This window comes from Musa acuminata, chromosome BXJ1-3 (genome assembly GCF_036884655.1).
Source record: "Musa acuminata AAA Group cultivar baxijiao chromosome BXJ1-3, Cavendish_Baxijiao_AAA, whole genome shotgun sequence".
Classification (NCBI taxonomy): domain Eukaryota; kingdom Viridiplantae; phylum Streptophyta; class Magnoliopsida; order Zingiberales; family Musaceae; genus Musa; species Musa acuminata.
In genome coordinates this window covers 36,879,073-36,902,775 of record NC_088329.1, presented here as the reverse complement: position 1 = coordinate 36,902,775, position 23,703 = coordinate 36,879,073, and the positions used below count along the sequence as shown (strand labels likewise).

Sequence of the window (23,703 nt, the reverse complement as noted above, 5' to 3'; positions counted from 1 at the left end):
TCTGCGTAAAGTTGATACTTGTGTATTAGGTACCTGAACAGACTCGGGCTGTAGAGTGGTGCTTGAGCTTGGTTCCCTAACTTCGCTCAACTCTATCATTCTCCCACTGTCTCCGCCAAGAATGTGTTCCTTCTCAAGGAACACTGCTCTCTTAGCTACAAAGACCTTTTGGTCCTCGAGATGATAGAAATAATACCCACAAGTTTCCTTGGGGTATCCCACAAATTTGCATCGCTCTGTCCTTGATTCTAACTTATCGGGGTTGTGTCTTTTAACATGGGCAGAACAGCCCCAAATCTTAACAACCTTAAGATCAGGCTTCTTCCCTTTCCATATCTCATATGGTGTAGACACTACCGACTTAGTTGGAACTCTGTTCAGAAGGTAAGCTGCGGTTTCTAGGGCATATCCCCAGAATGAGATGGGTAGGTCAGCGAAACTCATCATGGACCGTACCATATCTAATAATGTACGATTTCTCCTTTCAGAGACACCATTGAGCTGAGGTGTATAAGGAGGTGTCCATTGGGATAATATCCCATGGTCCTTGAGGAAGTGAGTAAACTCTGTACTTAAGTACTCACCTCCTCGATCTGATCGAAGAGTTTTGATACTCTTTCCAGTCTGGTTCTCCACCTCATTCTTATACTCTCTGAATTTCTCAAAGGCCTCGGACTTGTACTTCATTAAGTACACATATCCATACCTTGAGAAATCATCAGTAAAAGTAATGAAGTAGGAGTAACCTCCAATGGCATGAGTTGACATGGGTCCACATACATCACTATGTATGAGTTCCAACAACTCAGTGGCTCTCTCTCCAGTTCCACTAAATGGAGAGTTGGTCAGTTTTCCACGAATGCAAGGCTCACAAGTTGCATATGACACATAGTCGAATGGATCTAAATATCCATCATTTAGCAACTTTTGAATCCTTCTTCCATGGATGTGACCTAGCCTACAATGCCACAGGTATGCATTGTTCACCTCATCTCGTTTCCTCTTAGACACATTTACATTCATGATATGTGGAGTGGTGTCTTGCATAAACAAACCTTTATGCAATATTCCTCTCGTCAATCTCCCCTCGGCTTTGCTAGAATTTACAATAAATTGTAGATGTGATAAGCAATATTGGTATCCAATACCAATGCATTATCACAAAAATCTGCCAATTGGAGATTGATCATGAATATACCTGAAGCTTCTCCAAGCTTTTGTTTCGCCCTTTCTGCAAGGTACTCTTTGCAGTTTCTCTTCCAGTGCCCATCTTTACCACAGTGGAAGCACTGGCCTTTGTCCTTTGTTGGGTCTTTCTTAGCAACCTTTGCTTTACCTTGTTTGCCCTTGCCCTTTCCCTTCTTAAGGGACCTTTCTGCTTTCCTTTTCTTTCTGGTCTCACCAGTGTAGAGAACTGGCTTCTCTTTCTTAATAGTACTCTCTGCCTCCCTCAACATATTGAGGAGCTCTGGGAGAGTCACCTCAAGCTTGTTCATATTAAAATTCATTATGAACTGTGAAAAGGAATCTGGTAGGGACTGAAGCACAATGTCCACACACAAGTTATCCTCTAGGACCATTCCTAGACCTGTGAGTTTCTCTATCCACTCAATCATCTTTAGGACATGGTTCTGAACCGGTGTCCCCTCAGTCATCCTAGCGCGGAAAAGGCTCTTGGATATCTCATATCGTTGAGTCGTTCCCTGTTCCTCAAACAATTTACGGACATGTAGGAGAATGGATCTGGCATCCATCTTTTCATGTTGTCTCTGTAACTCTGGAGTCATAGAGCCCAACATATAGCACTGAGCAAGAGTGGAGTCATCAATGTACTTCACGTAGCGAGCGATCTCATCCTCGCTTGCCCCTTCTTCGGGCGTAGGCATCACTGTATCAAGGACGTACACGATTTTCTCCGCTGTGAGAACAATTCTCAAGTTACGGAGCCAATCCGTATAATTTGGACCAGTGAGGCGGTTGACATCAAGTATGCCACGTAAGGGATTTGAAAGCGACATTTTCTGAAAATAAAGATGTAGCAAAATAAATAACATGCAGATTTTGCAAGAAATAAACTATCAAGATATGGACTTCTATCTTAATATGCTCCCACTATTTTACTCACGAGTCACGCGACACCCTCAGCACGTGAAACGGAAGTCTCCGGCAGACTTCTAGTGGGGATCAGGATCCAATCAGCGTCTTAGTGTAACCTCGAGGGACTCGACCAATCACACTAAGCCTAAAAGGTAGACAACTCTTGCCGATCACAACTCCTTGTGATTCCCGTCCTGTTCGGCCTCCGAATCACCATGGCCTCGAGGGACTCGACCAACCATGATGCTCGGTTAAGTCAACACCTTCGTTACAAGATGAGTCTGATTTGATGATATACCCTCGAGGGACTCGACCAAGCATACCATGTCCTCAGGTCACCGGTGACATCTCTATGTCGTAAGCAAGATAGCGAATCGCGATATAGGTGAGTCTCGAGGGACTCGACCAACTCAACCTACACCGGGATTCGGTTCCTACTCATAACGATGGAAGGCCACGTGGGTCAATCTAATTGCCTCACGTTTACCGACTTAATATTATCGAGAGATGTTTCTATAATTTGGTCTCCTAATATGACATGTCACACATATACATATTTAATATATATCTACATCGCATGCAAATATATATACATATCTAGTATGTGTATAAGCAATCACATCAGATGATCATGGACCACAACCTAATATGATTAGGCCCGAGCCAGTAGGCCTAATCACTCACATCAAGATCTATGTGTGCAACGGTACATCTCCATGCCCTGTGATCGTCCATCTCGTCCTCGTCGGTTTCGTCGACATCTTGATGCATCTCCATGCATCACGATCGTCCGTCTCGTGGGTCCCGCTGTCGCATCCACGCTCCCGCTGCGCCTCCTCATGTGATTACAACTTAATCATAGGCACGCAGGCCCGACAATAAACGAGAAATATAATGGAGGTTCGCAGACCTCAATAATAATAATCACAAGTACACACATCACACGGTCCATGATCATCCGTCCACACATCATACATCACATGTATAAATAATCATCATCATGTAGGACTACTAGATAATAATAAAAATAATAATCAACTAAACCTTTTAATTAATTAATATTTTTCTGAAATCAGGGACATGTAGGGAATTTCTCAATTCCTAAGGGTATTTTCGTAATTTGGACAAAAGACAGAAACTGGAATTTCTCAAATTCCGAGGGGCAAAACTGTCTTTTTCCCAGAAAACCCTAATGCCCTTTCCCCCTTTCGCTGCTGCCGCCGCCGCCACCCTGCCGGCGGCGGCCTGTGCGGCGGGGCGAGGGCACTGCCCTCGCCTGCAGGCGGCACGCCCGCTGGCGGCGATGCCGCTGCGGGTGGGCTCCCCTTTCGGGCGCCGCTGCCTCCGCAGGCGGTGCTGTCCCGCCGGGCGGCCGCCCCTGTGGGGGGGTTTCGCCCGCGGGAGCAGCGGCGGCAGGCGTCGCGCGTCGCTGCCCTGCGGCGGCAGGCGCCGCTTCCTTTCGGCGGCAGGCGCCGCTGCCCTGCGGTGCCTCTGCCCGTGGGTTGCCAGCCCCGCCGGCAGCAAGCCTGCTGCAAGCAGGCCGCCGGCCGACTGCTGCAGGCACAGCGCTTGCGCATGCGCCGGCGCTGTGCTGCCTGGCTGCGACTGCGGCTGCCGCTGCAGGTGGCTGCAGGCATGCAGATCGAGGGTAGCAACTGTTGCTGCCCTTCCTCGCTTTTGCGTCAACGATTTTGACGTCAATTTTCTTCCTAAACACAATACACGCAGTTCAAAACCAATCATTCGCACGAACAACCTGGCTCTGATACCACTGTTGGGAAATCATTGGGGGGCGACATCATATGCGCAGCGGAAGAACAAGAAAACAAAAATCCCCGATTCCCAAAAAGATGTTCGTCGTCGTGCGAAGATTGGTGCGCAAAAATCCGCAAAAACACAAAACTGCGTATAGAGATTGTGTTACCTAGGGAGATCGTATATCCCTGTTTCCTTGCAGATCCTTAGGAGAGGGTGAAGGAGGTCAAGCGTCCTCCTCTCTAGCGGTGATCCACACAGCAGGGTTGCGACGACGCTCCTCAAAACTCCAGGCCTACTCTGAGGTGGAGAGGGAGAGGAGAATAGGAAGGGCAAGCAAAGACTCTAGCCTATGAGGCTGTGAATCCCTCCTATTTATAGAGATCCCGTGTCAAAACCCTAATGGGTCCTTTCCCTAGTGGGTATTGGATCTGCATCCAATAAGACAAGGGCTCCGTCGGATATCTCATATCCGAACCTCTACTCATCGCAATGCCTACCATATGTGTGTGACCCTCTAGGCCCAATATCGAGCTGGCCGTGAGTCATACCTGTCAGAACTCCTTCTAACTTAGTGAATTATTATCTCTGTAATAATTCACTCGACTCATCGACTACGGAAGTACTAGGCCACTACGCCGTAGTCCCCAGACGATACAGGGGAATCCAATCCATTGGACCTGTCTGTCCTCAGTTACCATGTACCTATAGTCCCTCATCCATCTAATATCCCAGAGACCGTATATCGAGCATGGTGCTGTCAGACCCATACGGTTTCTACTCGAGTCTCGCTCTAATCGGATTCTCCCGGAGAACTCTTTCTCTCTCAACCCGAATGACCCTGGCCAGGGATTTGTCTGAGCAAGAACACATAGGATATTCCTCTCATGACGCCGAGAGTGGATGATCCTCTGTCGACACTCAATAGCCCTCGTAAGGTCGACTACCACTCCCAATGACCAGCTGTACTAGATCTGAGAACAGTCAAACCTATAAGTCTGGTATCAAAGAGTGGAGCACTCATACAGGACATCCTTGGTGTCTCAAGTCTAAGGACCAGATACACCACTAGGACTATGGAATCGCTGTCTGACAATAAGGCATCATCAACCATCCAGCATTCCGTAAGCGGATCAATCAGTGAACTCATTCTCCAATGAGCACCTGTACTGTATCCCTAGTGTCCCTACACGAGCAGCTATGAGACCAGCTGCATCCATCATATGGACGGGTATACAGCACACCAGTCTATCCGGTTATCACGATGTCCCTCTCGAGTAACCTATGACCGGGATTATTTAGGATATGTGTTTAAAGGTGAATCGATCTCATTATCGTGATCTCATCACGATCCGATTCCCATTGCACAAATCCAAGGACATCACAATATATATGCATTTATGCAATAGTTATAAAGTGATATATGCCAAAATATAATAAGCAAAAAGATTCTGTATCAAGTCACACGTGCCATCACTCACGTGATTGGCTTGCTGGGCACCTATGACTAGCATATTTACCCTTCCATTTCAAGAGATTTGCTAGTGGAAGGTGGGAGCCTCATCGAAGAGGGGCCTCGCAAGTGGATGTAGGTCATTTGACCGAACCACTCTAAAATCGGCGTAATCTCTGGTTTGCATTTCATTATTGCCGTTTACATTACTGCAAACCTTCTTACATGCTTTAGTTCCTTATTACCTTTGCTGCGCAACTTTAAGAATACGCCTTCAAGTTAAGCTTTTCAAGTTTCGTTCTTATCGTACGAAAGATTTTTCTAAAACCGAAGTTTTAATCCGCTGCACTAATTCACCCCCCCCTCTTAGTGCCGCTCCGATCCTAACACAGACAGGTCCAATGGATTGGATTCCCCTGTATCGTTTGGGGACTATGGCGTAGTGGCCTAGTACGTCCGTAATCGATGAGTCAAGTGAATTATTACAGAGATAATAATTCACTGAGTTAGAAGGAGTTCTGACAGGTATAACTCACGGCCAGCCCGATATTGGGCCTAGAGGGTCACACACATATGGTAGGTATTGCGATGAGTAGAGGTTCGGATATGAGATATTCGACGGAGCCCTTGTCTTATTGGATGCAAATCCAATACCCACTAGGGGAGGACCCATTAGGGTTTGACAAGGGATCTCTATAAATAGGAGGGATTCAGAGCCTCTTATGCTAGAGCCTTTGCTTGCCTTTCTTATTCTCCTCTCCCTCTCCACCTCAGAGCAGGCCTAGATTTTTTAGAAGCGTCGTCGCAACCCTGCTGTATGGATCACCGCTAGAGAGGAGGACGCTTGACCTCCTTCACCCTCTCCTAAGGATCTGCAAGGAAACAAGGATATACGATCTCCCTAGGTAACACAATCTACTCTATACGTAGTTTTAAGTTTCGTGGATTTTGCACACCAATCTTCACACGACGACGAACATCTCTTTGGGAATCGGGCATTTTGTTTTCTTGTTCTTCCGCTGCGCATATGATGTCGCCCCCAAGATTTCCCAACAACCCTGTGGCACTAAATCCATCGTAAATTTCTCGAACGATCTCGAAATTACTATTGCGACCACAATCCGGAAACCTCTCTTCGAGCCCCACATGGCTGACTACGAAGCGATCACGGAGAATTCCAGGCCCAAAAACCATCACCTTGGAGGTCTACGATGGAGGTTTTCATCGCTTGGGCCCAAAAAGTAGTGCAATACGAGGACTTCTCAAGGGGTTACGCATCATAGTACTACTCTCGCCCAAGCATGCTTAACTTCAGAGTTCTGATGGGATCTGGTACTTTAGTGCTGGTATGAGCACACCGATGCAGTGACCGTCGTCTATCGCCTATGTGCGTATCACGATTGGCGATGGGATGGGTGGAGCCCCTTGCGTGGGTCGTGTGCACCGTCGACCCGACCCCGTCACGTTAAAACCATCGTCATCGTAACTTTCTCAAACAATCTCGAGTTGCTATTGCAACACCAATTCAGAAACCTCTCTCCGAGCCCCACGTGGCTAACTGCGAAGCAATCACGGAGAATTCCGAGCTCGAAAACAATCGCCTTGGAGGCCTACTGCATAGGTTTTCATCACTCGTGCACAAAAAAGAGTGCAACACGAGGACTTCCCAAGTGGTCACCCATCCAAGTACTACTCTCAACCAAGCATGCTTCACTTTGGAGTTTTGATAGGATCCAGTGCTTTAGTGCTGGTATGATCACACCGATGCTATGTGTGTTGTCCGTCGCCTATGTGCGTGTCGCAACCGACGATGGGATGGGCAGAGACCCTTGCGTCGATCACGCACATCGCCAGCCCGACCCCGTGGCACTAAAACCATCGTAACTTTCTCGAACGATCTCGGAATCGCGAAACCTCTCTCTAAGCCCCACGTGGCTGATTGCGAATCGGTCATAGAGAATTCTGAGCTCAAAAACCATTGCCTCAGAGGTCTGCAGTGGTGGTTTTCATCGCTTGGGCACCAAATGGAGTGCAACACATGGACTTCCTATTGGGTCTCTCATCCTAGTACTACTCTTGCCCAAGCACGCTTAACTTCAGAGTTCTGATGGGATTCAGTACTTTAGTACTAGTATGATCACACTCTTGCTGCGTGCATTGTCCGTCTTAGTGTGTATGTGTGTGTCATCTAAGGACTATCCAGATAAGGTATATAGATTTCTTGGTTCCATTTATGAACTAAAGCAAGCTTCCCGAAGTCAGAACATAAGATTTAATGAGGCAATCAGACCTTATAACTTTGTTAAGAACGAAGATGAGTCTTATATATATAGGAAGGTAAGTGGGAGCGCTATCACCTTCTTAATATTATATGCAGATGACATCATAATCATTGGGAAAGATCTAGGAATGCTATCCATATTAAAAACTTGGTTATCTATACACTTCTCTATGAATGACTTAGGGGAAGCATCCTATATCTTGAGGATTTAGATCTATAGAGAAATTCAAAATAATGTTTAGCTTGTCTCAATCCAAGTACATAGACACCATTGTCAGAAGATTTTGTATGAAAAATTCTAAGCGAGGACTCATACCGATGAGACATGATATATCGCTTTCTATGAGTATATCCCCAAAGGCTCATGAAGAAAGGGCGAACATGGATAGGATACCCTATGTCTTAGCGATAGGGTCTATTATGTATATCATGCTATGTACCAGGCCTGATATAGCACATACTCTGAGTGTCATGAGTAGATATCAGGTAGATCTAGGCTTGGAGCACTGAAAAATAGTAAAGTGTATCCTTAAGTACTTGAGAAGGACTATGGATCTTTTACTAGTATATGGAGGTAGTAGCCTCAGAGTTGAAGGTTACACAGACTCAAGTTTCTAGTATGATGTCGATTATAACAAGTCAAATTTAGGGTATGTGTACATCTTGAATAGAGGAGCAGTATGCTAGAAGAGTTCCAAGCAAGATACTACTGCTGACTCGACCACAAAGGTGAAGTACACTGCTACAGCAAAGGCAACAAAGGAGGGAGTCTGGATGAAAAAAGTTCATCACAGATCTAAGAGTCGTGTCAAGCAATAAGGAGCTGATTCCCTTATATTGCAATAACTATGGGGCAATTGCTCAGATAAGGGAACTCGGGTCTCATCAGAAGTATTCTAAGAAGGTTCTAGCTTATTAGAGAGATCATGGCTTGAGGAGATATAATAATGGAAAGAGTTCCATCCGAAGATAATATCATAGATCCATAGACAGAGTTGTTATCTCAGATTGTCTTTGAGCATCACAAGGGTCAGATGGGGATCAGACACATAGGTGATTGGCTTTAGGTTAAGTTGGAGATTGCTAGTCATAGGTGCCCTACAAGCCAATCATGTGAGTAATGGTATGTGTGACTTGACATGCGGTCTTATTGCTTATTATTATTATTTGGCATTTTGTCACTTTATATTACTTGTTGCTTAAATATATTATGATATCCATAGATCTGTGTAATGAGAATCAGATCATGATGAGATCACGATAATTAGGCCAATTCGCATTTAAACATAAATCCTAAATAAACTGGATAAATTGGTGTGTTGTATACTCATCTATATGATGGATGTAGCTGGTCTCTTGCTTGTGTGTGGACACTAAGGATATAATACAAGTGCTCATTGGAGAATAAGTTCACCGATTGATCCGCTTACGAAATGCTAGATGGTTGATGATGCCTAATTGTCAGATGGCGATTCTATAGTCCCACTGGTGTATTTAGTCCTTAAACTTGAGGTTTCAAATCTAGCACAGTTGGTCATAGGGAGTGGTAGTCAATCTTACAATGACTATTGAGTATCGATAGAGGATCATCCACTCTCAGTGTTATGAAAGAAATATCTCATGTGTTCTTGCTTAGACAAATCCCTATCCAGGGTCATTCGGATTGAGAGAGAAAGAGTTCTCTAGAAGAATCCGATTAGAGTAAGACTCGAGAAGAAACCGTATGGGTCTGACAACACCATGCTCGGTATACAATCTCAAAGATATTAGATAGATGAGAGACTATAGGTATACGGTAACTGAGACAAACAAGTCTAATATATTAGATTTCCCTGTATCGTTTGGAGACTATGACATAGTGGCCTAGTACATCCGCAGTCGATGAGTCGAGTGAATTATTATAGAGATAATAACTCATTAGTTTTGATAGACATAACTCACGATCAGCTCGATATTGGGCCTAGAGGGTCACACACATAAGGCAGGCATTGCGATGAGTAGAGGTTCGGATATGACATATCCGCCAGAGCCCCTATCTTATTGGATATCCAATAAGCCCCTAAATTATTAGATCCTATGAATGAGTTCCAATAAAAGCAAATGAGATATTATTGGATAGAGATTCAATAATATAAAATGCTTGGGTAGTTTAATGGAGATCCAATACTCAATATGATAGGATCCATTACGGTTAAGTTGACATGGAACCTCTATAAATAAGAGGGAACTAATTGTTCATAAGTCATAGCCTTTTTGGGTTGCCTCCCCTATTCTCCTCCCCTTCTCCTTCTCAGATAGTAGGCCTGGAGTTTTGAGGAGCATTGTCGCAGCCCTGTTATGTGGATTACCGCTAGAGAGGAGGGTGCTTGACTTCCTTCACCCTCTCTTAAAGATCTGTAGGGATTCAGGGATATACGATCTCCCTAGGTAATACAATATTTCATATACGCAGGTTTAAGTTTCGTGATTTTTGTGCACCAATCTTCGCACGACGACGAACACATCTTTAGAAAGGTAGAGACCTATAAAGCAAGGCTAGTGGCTAAGGGGTATCATCAAAGGCAAAGTGTGGACAATGATGAAACCTTCTCACTCAGAGCCATACTAAAATCCATCCGAATACTATTAGCTATTGTAGCATATTATGATTATGAGATCTGACAGATGGATATGAAAATCATGTTCCTTAATGACAACCTCGAGGAGGAGGTGTGTATGATACAACCTGATGGATTCATATCCAAGGACTGTCCAAATAAGGTGTGTATGTTGCTTAGGTCCATTTATGGACTAAAGCAAGCTTCCCGAAGTTGGAATATAAGACTTATGACTTCGTTAAGAACGAAAATGAGCCTTGTGTATACAGGAAGGTAAGTGGGAGCGCTATCATCTTCTTGGTGTTATATATGGATGACATCCTAATTATGAGGAATGATGTAAGAATGCTATCAACAGTAAAGGCTTTGTTATTTAGACACTTTTCCATAAAGGACTTAGGGAAAACATCATATATCTTAGGGATTCAGGTCTATAGAGATAGATCCAAGAGGATGCTTGACTTGTCTCAGTCCAGGTATATATACACCATTGTCAAAAGGTTTGGTATGAAAAATTCCAAGAGAGGTCTCATGCCGATAAGATATGAAATATCATTTTCTACGAGTATGTCCCCAAAGACTCCTGAAGAAATGGTGAACATAGATAGGATACCCTATGCCTCAGGGATAGGGTCTATCATGTATGTCATACTATATACCAGGCTTGATATAGCATATGCTTTGAGTGTCATGAGTAGGTATCAGGTGGATCCAAGCTTGGAGCACTAGAAAGCAGTAAAGTGTATCCTTAAGTACTTGAAAAGCACTAAAGATATTTTACTAATATATGGAGGTAGTAGCCTTAGAGTTGAAGGCTACACGAACTCGAGTTTCTAGTCTGATTTCGATGATAGCAAGTCAAATTCGAGATATCTATTCACCCTGAATGGATGAGCAGTATGCTGGAAGAGTTCCAAGCAAAATACTACTGCTGACTCGACCACAAAGGCATAGTACATTGTTGCAGTAGAGGTAGCAAATGATGGAGTCTGGATGAAGAAGTTTATCATAGATCTAAGAGTCGTGTAGGATAGCGATAAGTTGATTCCCTTATATTATGATAACAACGAAGTGATTGCTCAAACGAAAGAACTCATGTCTCATCAGAAATATAAGCACGTTTTGAGGTGGTTCCACCTGATCAAAGAGATCATGACTCGAGGAGATGTAGTAGTGGAAAGAGTTTCATCCGAAGATAACATCGTAGATCCACTAACAAAGCCATTGTCTCATATTGTCTTTGAGCGTCACAGGGGTCTGATGGGGATCAGAGACAAAGGGATTGACTTTAGGTCAAGTAAGAGATTGCTAGTTATAGGTGCCCTATAAGCCAATCACGTAAGTGATGGCATGTGTGACTTGACACACAATCTTTTTGCTTATTATTATTATTTAGTATTTTATCACTTTATATTGTCTGTTGCATGAATATATTGTGATGTCCATGGATCTATGCAATGAGAATTAGATCATGATGAGATCACGACAATGAGACTGATTCATCTTTAAACATAAATCCTAAATAATTTTGGTCATAGGTTACTCGAGAGGGACATCGAGATAATTGGACATATTGGTATGATGTATACATATCTATATGATGGATGTAATTGGTCTCAGAGCTGCTCATGTGTGGACACTAGGGATATAGTGCAGGTGCTAATTGGGGAATAAGTTTACTGATTGATCTGCTAATAGATTGTTGGATGGTTGATAATATCTTATTGTCAGACAATGATTCTGTAGTCCTAGTGATGTATCTGGTCCTTAGACTTGAGGCATCAAGGATGTCCTATATGAGTACTCCACTCTTTGATACCAAACTTACAAGGTTTGGAGGTTCTAGACCTAGCACAACCGGTCAGCAAGAGTGGTAGCCAACCTTACGAGCGCTATTGAGTGTCGATAAAGGATCATCTGCTCTCGGTGCCATGAGAAGAATATCACATGTGTTTTTGCTCAAACAAATCCCTAGCCAAGATCATTCAGATTAATAAAGAAATAGTTCTTTAATAGAATCTAATTAGAGCGAGACTCGAGTAGAAACTATATGGGTATGATAGTATCATGCTTGGTATACAGTCTCTGAGGTATTAGATAGATGAGGGACAATAGATACACGGTAATTGAGGATAGATATGTCCAAAAGATTGGATTCCCCTATATCATTTGGGGACTATGGTGTGGTGTCATAATATGTCCACAGTCGATGAGTCGAGTGAATTATTATGAAGATAATAATTCACTTAAGTCATAAGAAGTTCTGACAGGTATGACTCATTGTCAACTCGATATTAAGCCTAGAGGGTCACAACATATGGTAGGCGTTGCAACGAGCAAAGATTCATATATGAGATATCCGTCAGACCCCTTATCTTGTTGGATATCCAATAAGTTCCTGAATTATTGGATCATATAGATGTGATCAAATAAGAGCCAATGAGAGATATTGGATAGAGATCCACTAATCTAAAAGGCTTTGATAGTTGGATGGAGATCCAATACACAATAGGGCAGGATCCATTAGGATTAAATTGATAGGAAGCCTCTATAAATAGGAGGGAACCAAAAACTCATAGGCCAGAGGTTTTCTTGGTTGCCACTTCCTATTCTCCTATTCTCTTCTCCTCCTCAGATAGCAGATTTGAAGATTTGAGAAGTGTCGTCATAGCCCTATTGTGTGGATCACCACCGGAAAGGAAGACACTTGACCTCTTTCGTTCTCTCTTATAGATCTGTAGAGATTCATGGATATACGATCTCCCTATGTAATACAACATATGTGGTTTTCAGTTTTACAAGTTTTACGTACCAATCTTCACACAACAACGAACACATCTTTTGAAAAATTTGAGGATTTTATTTTTTGTTCTTTTGTTGCACATGTGGTGTCACTCCTAGATTTTCTAATAAATTATTCATTTATTCTCATTAGGATATAATCATATTTTTACTTATTTATATGGATGATTTAATTATTACTAGTAATAAATAAATAATAATTAATCGGTTTATTCAACGGTTTGAAATAAGTTTTCTATCAAGAATCTTAGGTCCCTCAACTTTTTTTTTTTTTTTTTGTGTTTAGGCCATCTACATGGCAAATGGTTTATTTCTTTCTTAATAGAAATTTATTCATGATCTTCTTAATCACATCAAAATACTTGAAGCTAATATTATTATTATGTCAATCTCTACCGGTGTTCCTCTTACCTTATATAATAGTACTAATCATAGTGACACTACTATGTATCATCAAGTTATTGACAATTTATAATATTTAACATTCACTCCTCCGGATATTACATATGTAGTAAATAAATAATCTTAATTTATGCACAAGCTTACTTTCAATTATTGGATAACTATTAAACATCTTCTTTGATATTTAAAGGGTACTATTAATTATAACTTATTTATCCGAAAAAACTCTCCTTTATTATTTTATGTCTTTTTAGATGTCAATTAGACATATAATAAGAATAATATGATATATACTAATGCTTATGTTGTATTTCATGATCACCATGAAGTTTTAAAAAATAATATTTTACTATGAGATCTTTTATAAAAGTTGAATATCGAGCGATTGCCTCTATAACTATTAAGTTTTGTTGAATTCAATCGTTTGTTATATGTACTAATTTTCATATTCTCTGATCCTCCATCTATATATTGTGATAATATTATGACAACATATCTATGTGCTAATCGTGTATTTTATTCTCGAATGAAGTATACAGTTATTAATCTTCACATTATTCATGACAAAGTTCAAAATAATGAGTTACGTGTCTCTTATGTTTTATCCCCTGATCAACTTGTAGATACTCTTATCAAGTTTTTATCTCGTTAGTAATTTATTCTACTTAAGCTCAAGATCAATGCCTTTGATAAGAGTACTATCTTGAGAAAACATATTAGAAAGGATATTATTAAAAAATAAATCCTGATAAAATTATCATGATCCTCATAGTATCTTGATGATATATTATAAAAATTTTAAATCATAAAATTTATTATAATATATGATCATGATTCTATCAACAACGATGATCATGATCTCAACATATCTTTTACAATATGAAATGATTTAGAAAAATATTTTATATTTATTATTGATTAAAAAACTATATAATTAGTATATTTTATAATCTGTATATAGACTCCTATAGGTGATCAATAAAAACTCAAGTAATCGCCTGCCCAAGTGGGGCCCACCAACTCAGCTTGCGCGTCAGTTTGGCCGATGACACGTTGGAGAGCCGAGTTTGGCTGCTCGTGGCCGTCGCGGGAGAGGACATCTTCGGACTCAACTCAGCCACGTGCAGGTCACGTGATATCATCTTCCTTCCTTCTCGAGTCAGACTGTGCCGTGGAATATTTCTCCATGCACATTTCGTACATAATCATATAAGCATAAGGTTGTTCACAAGCTTCTGAGCAAATAATAACAACGGCAAGTGGTGACTGATACGGTAGCATCCATTCTGCTGAATGTTAATAGTTTTTTTAATGCGTGTTCCCTTCTCTAAAAGGTTGTCATTAGGTTTAAAACTTGTTGATGCCTCCAATGAATTCGATAACTGTTTATAGGAAATTACCTATTAATCGTATGTTGACAGATGATGTGGTCGATATTATTTGGTAGGGTTTTGTGGATGGATGGATATTTTGACTGCTGTCTTGGATTTCTGATGACTCCTGTGGAAGCTTCTTTTCTTCCTTCTGGTCTTTGGTCTGACATTTTGACGAAATAATGCCTACATTTTTTTGTGCATCTAAAATATAAATCAAATTTTATTTCAGCCTCTTATCTTGTAGCGGGGGTCAACTACTCCTGCTGAAGTCAACTACAGTGGAGAGTTTGGATTGGTTTTTCCTCAATAGTATGTTTCAGCAATGAGACAAGGTGCGTTTGGTCGGTCTAAAGTCAAACACCTATTTGTTAGTTGATCTTTCTTGACATCATCAACTGTCAGCCCAGTCATGGAGGTGACAATTCCATCAAATGAGAAGCTCCCGAGAAAGGAACACAAGATCTTTTAGTAGACTAGACTGACTACCTGCAAATTCTTCCTTCGACGTGGTAAAGATGGAACAAATATCGAACAGTCTCATTGCTGAAACATACTATTGAGGAAAAATAAAATTATCATATTTCTTTTAATATTATATTATGATAATTTTAAATCATAAAATTTATGATAATATATTATCATTGATCCTATCAATAAAAAATATCTTTTAAATCATTAAATAATTTAATAAAAATTTAATATTTATTATTAATTAAAAAATCATATAATTATTCTATCAATAAAATTAAGTTATTGACGACACACATAGGAGTGCAGCTTGCAAGAACGGAACGTATACAATTTATGGTACACATACATGTTACATTTGGTTGACCACAAGAACGAGCATCCATCGCATGATTACACATGCTGCTTAGAGCCCATCAATTTTTTGCAACTCCTAATCCATAAACAATATAAATAAAAAAATTGCTCTTTTGTTTCTCTTCATCGCTTTGGGAAAGCTACGGAAGATCGGGGTCCGGTATTTACATCAGGCCCACCGGCGTTGGAATCGCGCCACGCGTCCATTAGCGGCGTGAGTCGCCTGCCGTCCGCCTCGGTTGCCGTAGCAGTTCGATCAACGCCTCCGCCTGGTTTTATTTCGAATTTTTAATTCCATTTTAAGCAAACGAGAAAACAAAACAATCGACAAGGACGGGGGGAATGGGATCACCGGAAACGGTGAGGTTACCTTCTCCTTGGACTTCTTGGTGGCGGACTGGGAGAGCGCGACGAGCGGGGGAATAGCGCCCTCGTGGGCGGCCATCTTGCGGTAGATGGCGCTCTCCTTGCAGATCTGGAGGAGGGATCGGACGGCAATATCCTTCTGCCGCGACGTGCCCGTCTCCACCATCTCCACTAGCACCGGGATGCCGTCCTCCTCCACCGCCGCTGCCCGGCCCTCCGCCACCTCCACCACCGCGTTCAGCACGTAGGCGGCCTTGTCCACCATGCCGGAATCCGGGTCGGCCATTAGGTCCAGGAGCGACCGCACGATGCCGGTCTCGACGGCCCGGGCCTTGTTCTCGCGTGAGGCGAGGAGGGCGAAGAGGGCGGTGGCGGCGTCCTTCTTCGCGCGGGGCCCGCCGGACTCGAGGAGGGCCACCAAGGGAGGGATGGCGCCGGAGCGGCCGATGGCGGTGCGGAGGTCGTCGAGCTGGGCGAGCCGGAGGAGGGCGCAGGCGGCGTTCTCGCGAGCGACGGGGGTGCCGGTGCTGAGGGCGCGGACGAGGGGGCGGATGGCTCCGGCGGCAGCGATCAGGGTCTTGTTCTCGTCGCAGAGGGAGAGGTTCAGCACGGCGGTGACGCCGTGCTCCTGGAGCTGGGGATCCGGGTGAGAGACCAGCGCGACGAGGGGGCCGACCGCTCCGGCGGCGGCGACACGCAGCCGGTTCTCCGGGTTGTGCTTCGCTAGGAGGCGGAGCTCCATGGCTGCTCGGCGCTGGGACTCGACGGTGGCGGAGGGAGACTCGAGGTCGGAGATGAGCCGGCGCACCACCTCGTGGGAGTAATCAACGGCGTAGGAGACAAGGAGCCGGTGGAGTCCCCCGCCGCCGCCGCCGCCGCCGATGGAAGAAGACGACGTGGTGGGCGATCCGGAGGAGGTGAACTCGCCGGAGCGGTCACTGTTGCAGTCGCTGAAGGCGCCAGAGGTGTCGCTGTCGTTTCGTCCCATGTACCGATTGCTCGACGGGTTCTCCTTCTCCATTCGATCACGAACCGAAGCCAGTCGACTCGATTCCTTCCCGGTCCAATTCGATTCGCCGGAGAACCAGAGAACGGAAACCCGGCGGGCTCGTCGAAGGATTCTTTGCTTTCCAGACGGGGAACGGAGGGGTGAGGGGGGAGTGCGATTAAAAGGAAGCGGGGATGAGATGCGCACGTGCTTTGCGCGTGCTATGTGCCACGGTCGCCGCCATGCAGAGGAGGGCAACCCGAGTGGCGATCGGCCGCACGTGGGAAAGGCTCGACGCGTCTGTGGTTGGTTTTCAGTTGGGAAGAGAGACGACTGACTCCAACGGATGAGCCCCGGACCTCTTCCTTTACCACAGCGTTAAGTTATACCCTCGCTCGTCTCGCTGTGGACGAACCTTACCACAATTAATGTATAATTGCGTTATTTTCTGGTCCTGCTATTATCGGTTGGATATTGGAGTCGGTTAAAGTTGGTCAACACTGGGAATCGGTGGTCAAAAAGGGCGAAAGATAAAATCGAGAGGAGCGGAAAAGTAGCATCCAACGAGTTGACCGTATACTGATTCAGACACTTGACTCGAGCCTTTTAACGAGTCTTTCACCTGCTATTTTGTGACACAAATATAATTCAAATAAACCTATAAATTTAGAAAAGAGATAATTCAAATACAGTCGTATTGGTTTCTTGTTCCCTGTCATCTACTGCAGGTTATTTTCTCTCAAGAACGTAAAAGGAAGGAGATACAGCATCTGTTTCGGGTCACATATACAAGCAGACTAATCATCTTCTACGTGATCAGTAGATTAACCTAATTAAACTAATTATTTATATATATTTAGTGGAGGATAGGTCAAGTCAGCGTTTGTAGTCCAACGGTTAGGATAATTGCCTTCCAAGCAATAGACCCGGGTTCGACTCCCGGCAAACGCAATTTTTTAATTTCTATTGTTTTCATTCAAAGCGATCTGAGACGTCGTTCATTGCAAGCCCAGCTGGGCTGCTTTAAGATTTGCGCTCGATCCCACGTACTGTTGGTCCAATTGCTCGCCACCTTCCTCTGGCCGGTTGGTGACACCCAATACGACCAAATTAGGAACGTCAACCGCAATTTCCACATCTCTCTCTCTCTCTATCTCTCAATGTGAGCATAGCATCGTCGTAGGTGTGGTAGGTTACCCGTACTTGTTTATTTCCTAGTGGCTTGAGACTTAGGAATGTGCATCATGGCCCTCCATAGCTAATCTTTATTATATCCATATCTTAAACATTGATCTTAATCGCAGACTTCCACCACTGTAATCGCAAGGTGCTATCGCGCCGCCCACGGAGACTTCACGCATGGTATCTAAATTTGACAGTTGGGCCATTCGATGGCATGCACATGCGGCTCCACTAGTTCAGATCAGATGCACATTCGAACACATTCACATATCAAAGCAAGCTGGTCTTTTATTCCCTTTGCTATTTCAACAAGGCTTGTATCATTAAAATTACAATTCGCTTTAATAATAGCGCGATCACTTGATCCCTCTGTGTGATTCGTGCTGAACACGAATTCCTCGCTGTTGCTCGTGACGCTCACGTCCGTGAATGCCTCGCTGCCGCGGGTGACCTCGTCGACGCTGCGATCCCTGCCGTCGCTTCGCACCGTCACCCAGTCCTCGCCCCACGTCCAGTTGGGCGCAATGCCAAGCAAGCTCTGCATTCTCTCGGACGCGTCCTCCGCTGGTTGTTCGAGCGACTCCTCGTCTTCTTCCTCCTCCTCCTCCGAGAGCGCCGACCAGAAGCCCTGATCAAGCGTGCTCTTGGGAGAAACCCAGCGGTAATCTAGGGGATTCGAGGTCCAAGACGCAACGAATGGGTGCCGGAGGAGTTGCTCTGCCGACCACCGCTCCCTGGGATCCCTCCTCAGGCACCTGCTCAAGAAGTCATTTCCGTCTTCCGAGAGCCAGCAGGGGAACTCTGGCACGGCCACCGAGAACGCGATTCGGTGGAGGGCGGAGACGGGGTCCGAGGCGTGCGGCCACGGCGGCTGCCCTGTGGCCATCTCGATGACGGTGCATCCCAGGGCCCAGACGTCCGCCGGGGCACTCTGCTCCTCCCCCCGCGCGACCTCCGGCGCCATGAACATGGGCGTGCCCCTCGGTTGGACGTGTCCTCCGCCATCCTTGTCCTCCTCGTCCTCCCGCCTCGCGCACCCGAAGTCCGCGATCTTCGCCCGCCCGCCGGAGCAAATCAAGACGTTTTGGCTCTTCAGATCACAGTGAACGACGCCGTTCGAGTGGAGGTATGCCAGCCCCCGGAGGAGGTCACACGTGTAGGACCGGATGTTGAGCTCGTCCAGCCGACCGCCCCGCTTCTTGATCTCGTCAGACATGGAGCCCCCAGGAGCGTACTCCATGAAGAGATCGTAGCAGAGGCCAACCTCGAAGCCAAAATAAGAGACGACATAGGGCGAATCGAGTGAAGACAGGATCCTCTGCTCCCTCTGCAGGTCCCCGGAGGAGGAAAGCTCCGCGGACTTGACCGCGAAGATCTCGCCGGACGAAAGCGAAGCGGCGACGGAGACGGTGGCGGAGGCTCCCCGGCCTACGATCCGGCCACGGCGCCACTCATCAATCGCCATCCTTGTTTAAGCTCGACGCGAGAGAGTGACAGCGAAGGCTCAAACGAAAGCAGAAGAGGGAAGGGGACCGAACAAATGGGAGTCGGCGAGATCGGCACTATATATAAAGGGGGTGGCTTCGTCCGCGTTCACAGGCCACGTGTCGCAAGTGAAGTCGATGGATAGCCTTCTTTCCAAGCAAATATGAAAGCGTGAACGCATGCTGCATGAGAAACAGCTGACCATCTAACTTTCCAACACACACATCACCTGTTCAACATTAGGTAGCTCTCAATCCTGTTGTTCTCTGTCACTTTTCCTTCTGCCTAAGCCTATCGTGATGAAATGGGCAAGCATATCACCTTCCTTCTGCCCTTTTTCGCTTCTCTGAGTCTATCCAATCTTTACAGTTGGCTTCTGCCGGTGCCGCCTGGGAAACACATGGACGAGGTGGGGGAAGGGGATCCACCTGGGAATAATACCTGTCCTCTCTGCATGCTTCGGTAAAGGAAGAGAGCATATCCTCTCCGGGAAGGATGATGATGATGATCCAAGTGGCTGGATTTGGCCACGCGTGGCGGTGCCGAAGGCTTCGGAATTAAGCCTGGGAGCTGTCAAACAGACAGCAAGACGCCACCGAATAACAGATCTACGCAGAAAGGAATGGAGGGAGGTGGAGATGGGCAGATGCTGCTGCTGCTGTGGAGCGTCTGCAGCCACATGGTCTGCTAGGTGATCTAAGGAGGAGGATTTGGCGTTACGTCTCATAATTTGGCAATCAGATGCAGGGCTTCTGGGGGTATATTCTCGGCATGATTCATGGCACCATTGCTTCTGCTGCCAACCGTGTTGAGCTTTAGGTGGCCCCATTATTAGCTACAGCAGCAGCAGCAGAAGCAGATCATAACCTTTTGACTTCACTATGTGTAAGCAATGATGGGAGGCTAAAGCTGTGACCCGAAACAAGCTTACTGAAAACCTTTCTGAAGTCCCACACATGCATGCACCTCAGTCATCTTCACGATCAGTGTCCTTCGAGGATTCACACTGAGGACCTGTCTCTGGTCATGTCTCACACTACAGCTATCTGACAGTGAGTTGCAAATTCTCCCAATACTTGGAGGTTTATGATGAGACTATGGTCGAACAGCACAAAAAAATCAAAAATATTTTTTTGTTGCCGCATGCAAAAGTCACAGCGCCGACACCTGAGAAAGCAATGAAAAGACACGGCCGGAAATATCAGTGTGGCTTCCAAGCTAAGTAATCTCTTCTTCCTTGCAGCAGTTTTTACCTCTCTCTCTCTCTCTCTCCTGCAAAGTAATGGCCGGCAAAGTAAAGTTTTAGTGGCTTTTACATGTAAAAGTTGGTGTTGCAGCTGAGGTCATTCTTTGATGGGGATTGCTGATGCAGATGCAGAAGCAGCACACTCAGTTGTCTTCGCACCACAAGCCATTCCATAATGCAATCAAACATAATAGGATATATGTTGTTTAGTCTAATAATATTTAGATTAAATAAGTTAATACGTGAGTTGACCATCGAATTGAGCTTTGCAAATGATAGAAAATTAGTTTATCGAAAAAAAGAAGAAAAAAAACATGATTAGAACTTTATTTTCTTTATGCATTTATTTATCTTAGAAATGGATTCATTGGATGTATTGCACGACCGGCCTCGAAATCAAGGCGTGCTTTTAGCTCACAAAAGGAGGTGAGAGTTGACATGACATGGTATGATTTCGATGGTTGCCTACGCCGAATTGATTGGCTTGGAATACTACTCCTGCCTGCAACCTTTGTGTGTGGCAAAGGTGGGTCGAGAATTGGGATAATTCCACCCACCATGAAGGTTAATCGAGAATTAAGATACAGAATTCAATACCAATATCCATAAATAACATTAGAGTGTAGACAATACTGTCGAGGTTATACTAACAAAAACAATCGATCACAATAGAAGAACAATCAGAATCTTATAATTTATCTATCTAACTTAAGCGTAGGATAGATCGAGTCACAAGCTCATCCCACGATGATCTTTTCATGCTCGATGTGGATGATTCTTATTCTATGTCGAGTTTTATAATCACGATTAGGTTAGATTTTTTATTGTACTTCTCATTGGCAATCGATTTTTTAGACTAACAATATTCATCAACGAGTCTACCATTGGCCACTCCCACTCTTCCTCCATTGCCAACCATTGAGGATGGTGATCTTCCATTGTCCAAAACTATGGTTGCTCCTATTGCCGATCATGACAGCAACAGATAGGTCCTCAGATCATGCCAAGTTTCCTGATATGCTCTTAAGAAATCAAATGCTGCCAACAACACCGTCTCTTTCTACTGTCCTTACTAACCAATCTACAGAAAAAATGGAGCCAACTGTTGTGGATTTCGACATCTCGTCAGCTCTGCTTTCTCGAGAAATCCACTACACCCCTTCGTTGTCTACCCATGAGAAGAACCGATCTCACTATGTGGAGATCCCTCTCCTCTCCATCGCTAACATCACGAGTCAGTCAACCATAATTTTCTCTGTAGTTAACACCGCTTCATCCTCTTTATCTCCTTTGGTGCCTCATCAAAACCTAATGCCTTCTCCATCTCTTTCTTGGATGGATGTCGAAGCCTCGACGTCACCATTTCTTACCTCCAGCAATGTTTCGTCCCATTCATTCTCCTTCCAAGCCGCTCCTGTTGATCTTCCTCTTCCTCATGCCAATCCTATAAAGGCAAGGATCCCATGGTCATGCAAGACTCGCCTTCGTTCGATGGTCTCCTTCAAGTCAACACCAAATGAGACTTTATTTCAGCAGACGAGGTGTTGAAGTGGAATAGGATTTCCACCTGTCGTGGTGCCCACAAGAAATGTGGGTCCAATCATCTCTCATCTTTGATTAGGATCACTTTATACACACACACACACTCTCTCTCTCTCTCTCTCTTCTAGAAACACACATGCATGATGAAGCCAATCCAGCATGGTGGTCTATTGGTAGCCTGAAGATTAGAATATCATCAAAATGTCAATCATCTATAAGAACAAACAAAGCATACATAAGCCCCTTTAGCTTTTCTCAATTATCTTTGCACATTCCTTTCCTATAACAAGCTTCTAATATCCAAAATCAAATTATAGACAAATCAAACTATTATGATTTCTCTCATTTCTATTGTCTCTGACTTGATCTATGATAATTCTTGAAACTTACCCTTGCTTAATAATTTTTTTCACCCAGACCTTGTCACTAAAATATCTCTCTGTTGATTTTATGATGGTACTTAAGTTTGGAGTCTCCACTCTTTTAGCATCCTCCTAAAAGAGGAGACCACCTACCAAGAGGACAGATGAGATGGCTAGAAAGTAGTTTGGAATCTTAATATTCTTCTAAAAATTAAAATTTTCTTGTGAAAACTATTTTAGAATCAATCGCCTTTCTACATTGCTGATTTTATCTATATTTCTCCATTGTTAAATTGATGTTTGTCACATTTGTCATCTCCAAGACAACTCCTCTCCCATATTCTTTAATTGTGAGTTTGTCAAATCTTTTTGGATTCTTATTCAACGCCATCTTGTGGTAACTTTTCAAGTGATGCCCAATTGGCGGAATGGTGTTTGGCTTTAAAAAGGTAGCGACACAGATAAAGTTTCCTCTTCTTTGTTTGTGTCCACTATCGACACTTCATCTAATTAGGGTTCCTTTGGAAGAATAAAAATAATTATAGATTCAATAACCGTGTTTCCTTTTAGTCTTTTCTATAGTTTTAGGTTATATACTTTTTTGAGGATGGTGCATCCTTTGTAATGAGTCCTTTTTTGATACTAGTTCTTTTGCATGTTATGAATTCTACTTTGCCAATAGTGATAAGAGTCACAATTGCATGTATACTGAATGTTGTGTTCTTTTGGATGGTTTTCGCTTGGCAAAACAATTTTGCCTTTCCAACTTTGTGATGAAATCTGACTCTACGGAGTCCATCAACATACTTTATCATTCCTCGTCTTCTACTTAAATCTTTGTAACGACATTCTATTAGTTTTATCAATGTACTTGGATTGTTCATATCAATCGTTCAAGAAATACTTTCATTCATAATCTTAGAAAGAATGGAGCACTAGCGAGG

At 44.0% G+C, this 23,703-nt stretch overlaps 2 protein-coding genes, 2 non-coding genes and 2 pseudogenes across 4 annotated transcripts; 1 reads left to right on the top strand and 5 right to left on the bottom strand.

The window, feature by feature from the left end:
* Positions 1-6,546: 6,546 nt before the first annotated feature.
* Positions 6,547-6,665, bottom strand: LOC135639364 (5S ribosomal RNA). The gene has a single exon (XR_010496905.1). It is a non-coding gene; the product is annotated as a 5S ribosomal RNA (ribosomal RNA).
* A 285-nt stretch (positions 6,666-6,950) lies between these two features.
* Positions 6,951-7,069, bottom strand: LOC135639313 (5S ribosomal RNA; annotated as a pseudogene).
* A 262-nt stretch (positions 7,070-7,331) lies between these two features.
* Positions 7,332-7,450, bottom strand: LOC135639490 (5S ribosomal RNA; annotated as a pseudogene).
* Positions 7,451-15,541: 8,091 nt separating this feature from the next.
* Positions 15,542-17,098, bottom strand: LOC103979419 (U-box domain-containing protein 4). Its single transcript, XM_009395561.3, has 2 exons — positions 15,959-17,098; positions 15,542-15,857 (listed from the first exon to the last, which is right to left on the bottom strand). The coding sequence occupies exons 1-2, from the start codon at positions 16,973-16,975 to the stop codon at positions 15,795-15,797; spliced, it is 1,080 nt and encodes a 359-aa protein (XP_009393836.2). The 5' UTR covers positions 16,976-17,098; the 3' UTR covers positions 15,542-15,794.
* Positions 17,099-17,821: 723 nt separating this feature from the next.
* On the top strand, positions 17,822-17,893 carry TRNAG-UCC (transfer RNA glycine (anticodon UCC)). Its single transcript has one exon. It is a non-coding gene; the product is annotated as a tRNA-Gly (tRNA).
* Positions 17,894-18,350: 457 nt separating this feature from the next.
* LOC135637573 (mitogen-activated protein kinase kinase kinase 18-like) lies at positions 18,351-19,648 on the bottom strand. Its single transcript, XM_065150184.1, has one exon. The coding sequence runs from the start codon at positions 19,587-19,589 to the stop codon at positions 18,366-18,368; it is 1,224 nt and encodes a 407-aa protein (XP_065006256.1). The 5' UTR covers positions 19,590-19,648; the 3' UTR covers positions 18,351-18,365.
* Positions 19,649-23,703: the final 4,055 nt, after the last annotated feature.

What these genes read in the sequence shown, in the direction of transcription:
- LOC135637573 (XM_065150184.1), bottom strand. Translation starts at nt 19,589, where the DNA reads ATGGCGATTGATGAGTGGCGCCGTGGCCGGATCGTAGGCCGGGGAGCC.
- LOC103979419 (XM_009395561.3), bottom strand. Translation starts at nt 16,975, where the DNA reads ATGGAGAAGGAGAACCCGTCGAGCAATCGGTACATGGGACGAAACGAC. An exon ending in CCAAGAAGTCCAAGGAGAAG is followed by an intron (nt 15,858 to 15,958) that starts GTAACCTCACCG and finishes AAATAAAACCAG; the next exon opens with GCGGAGGCGTTGATCGAACT.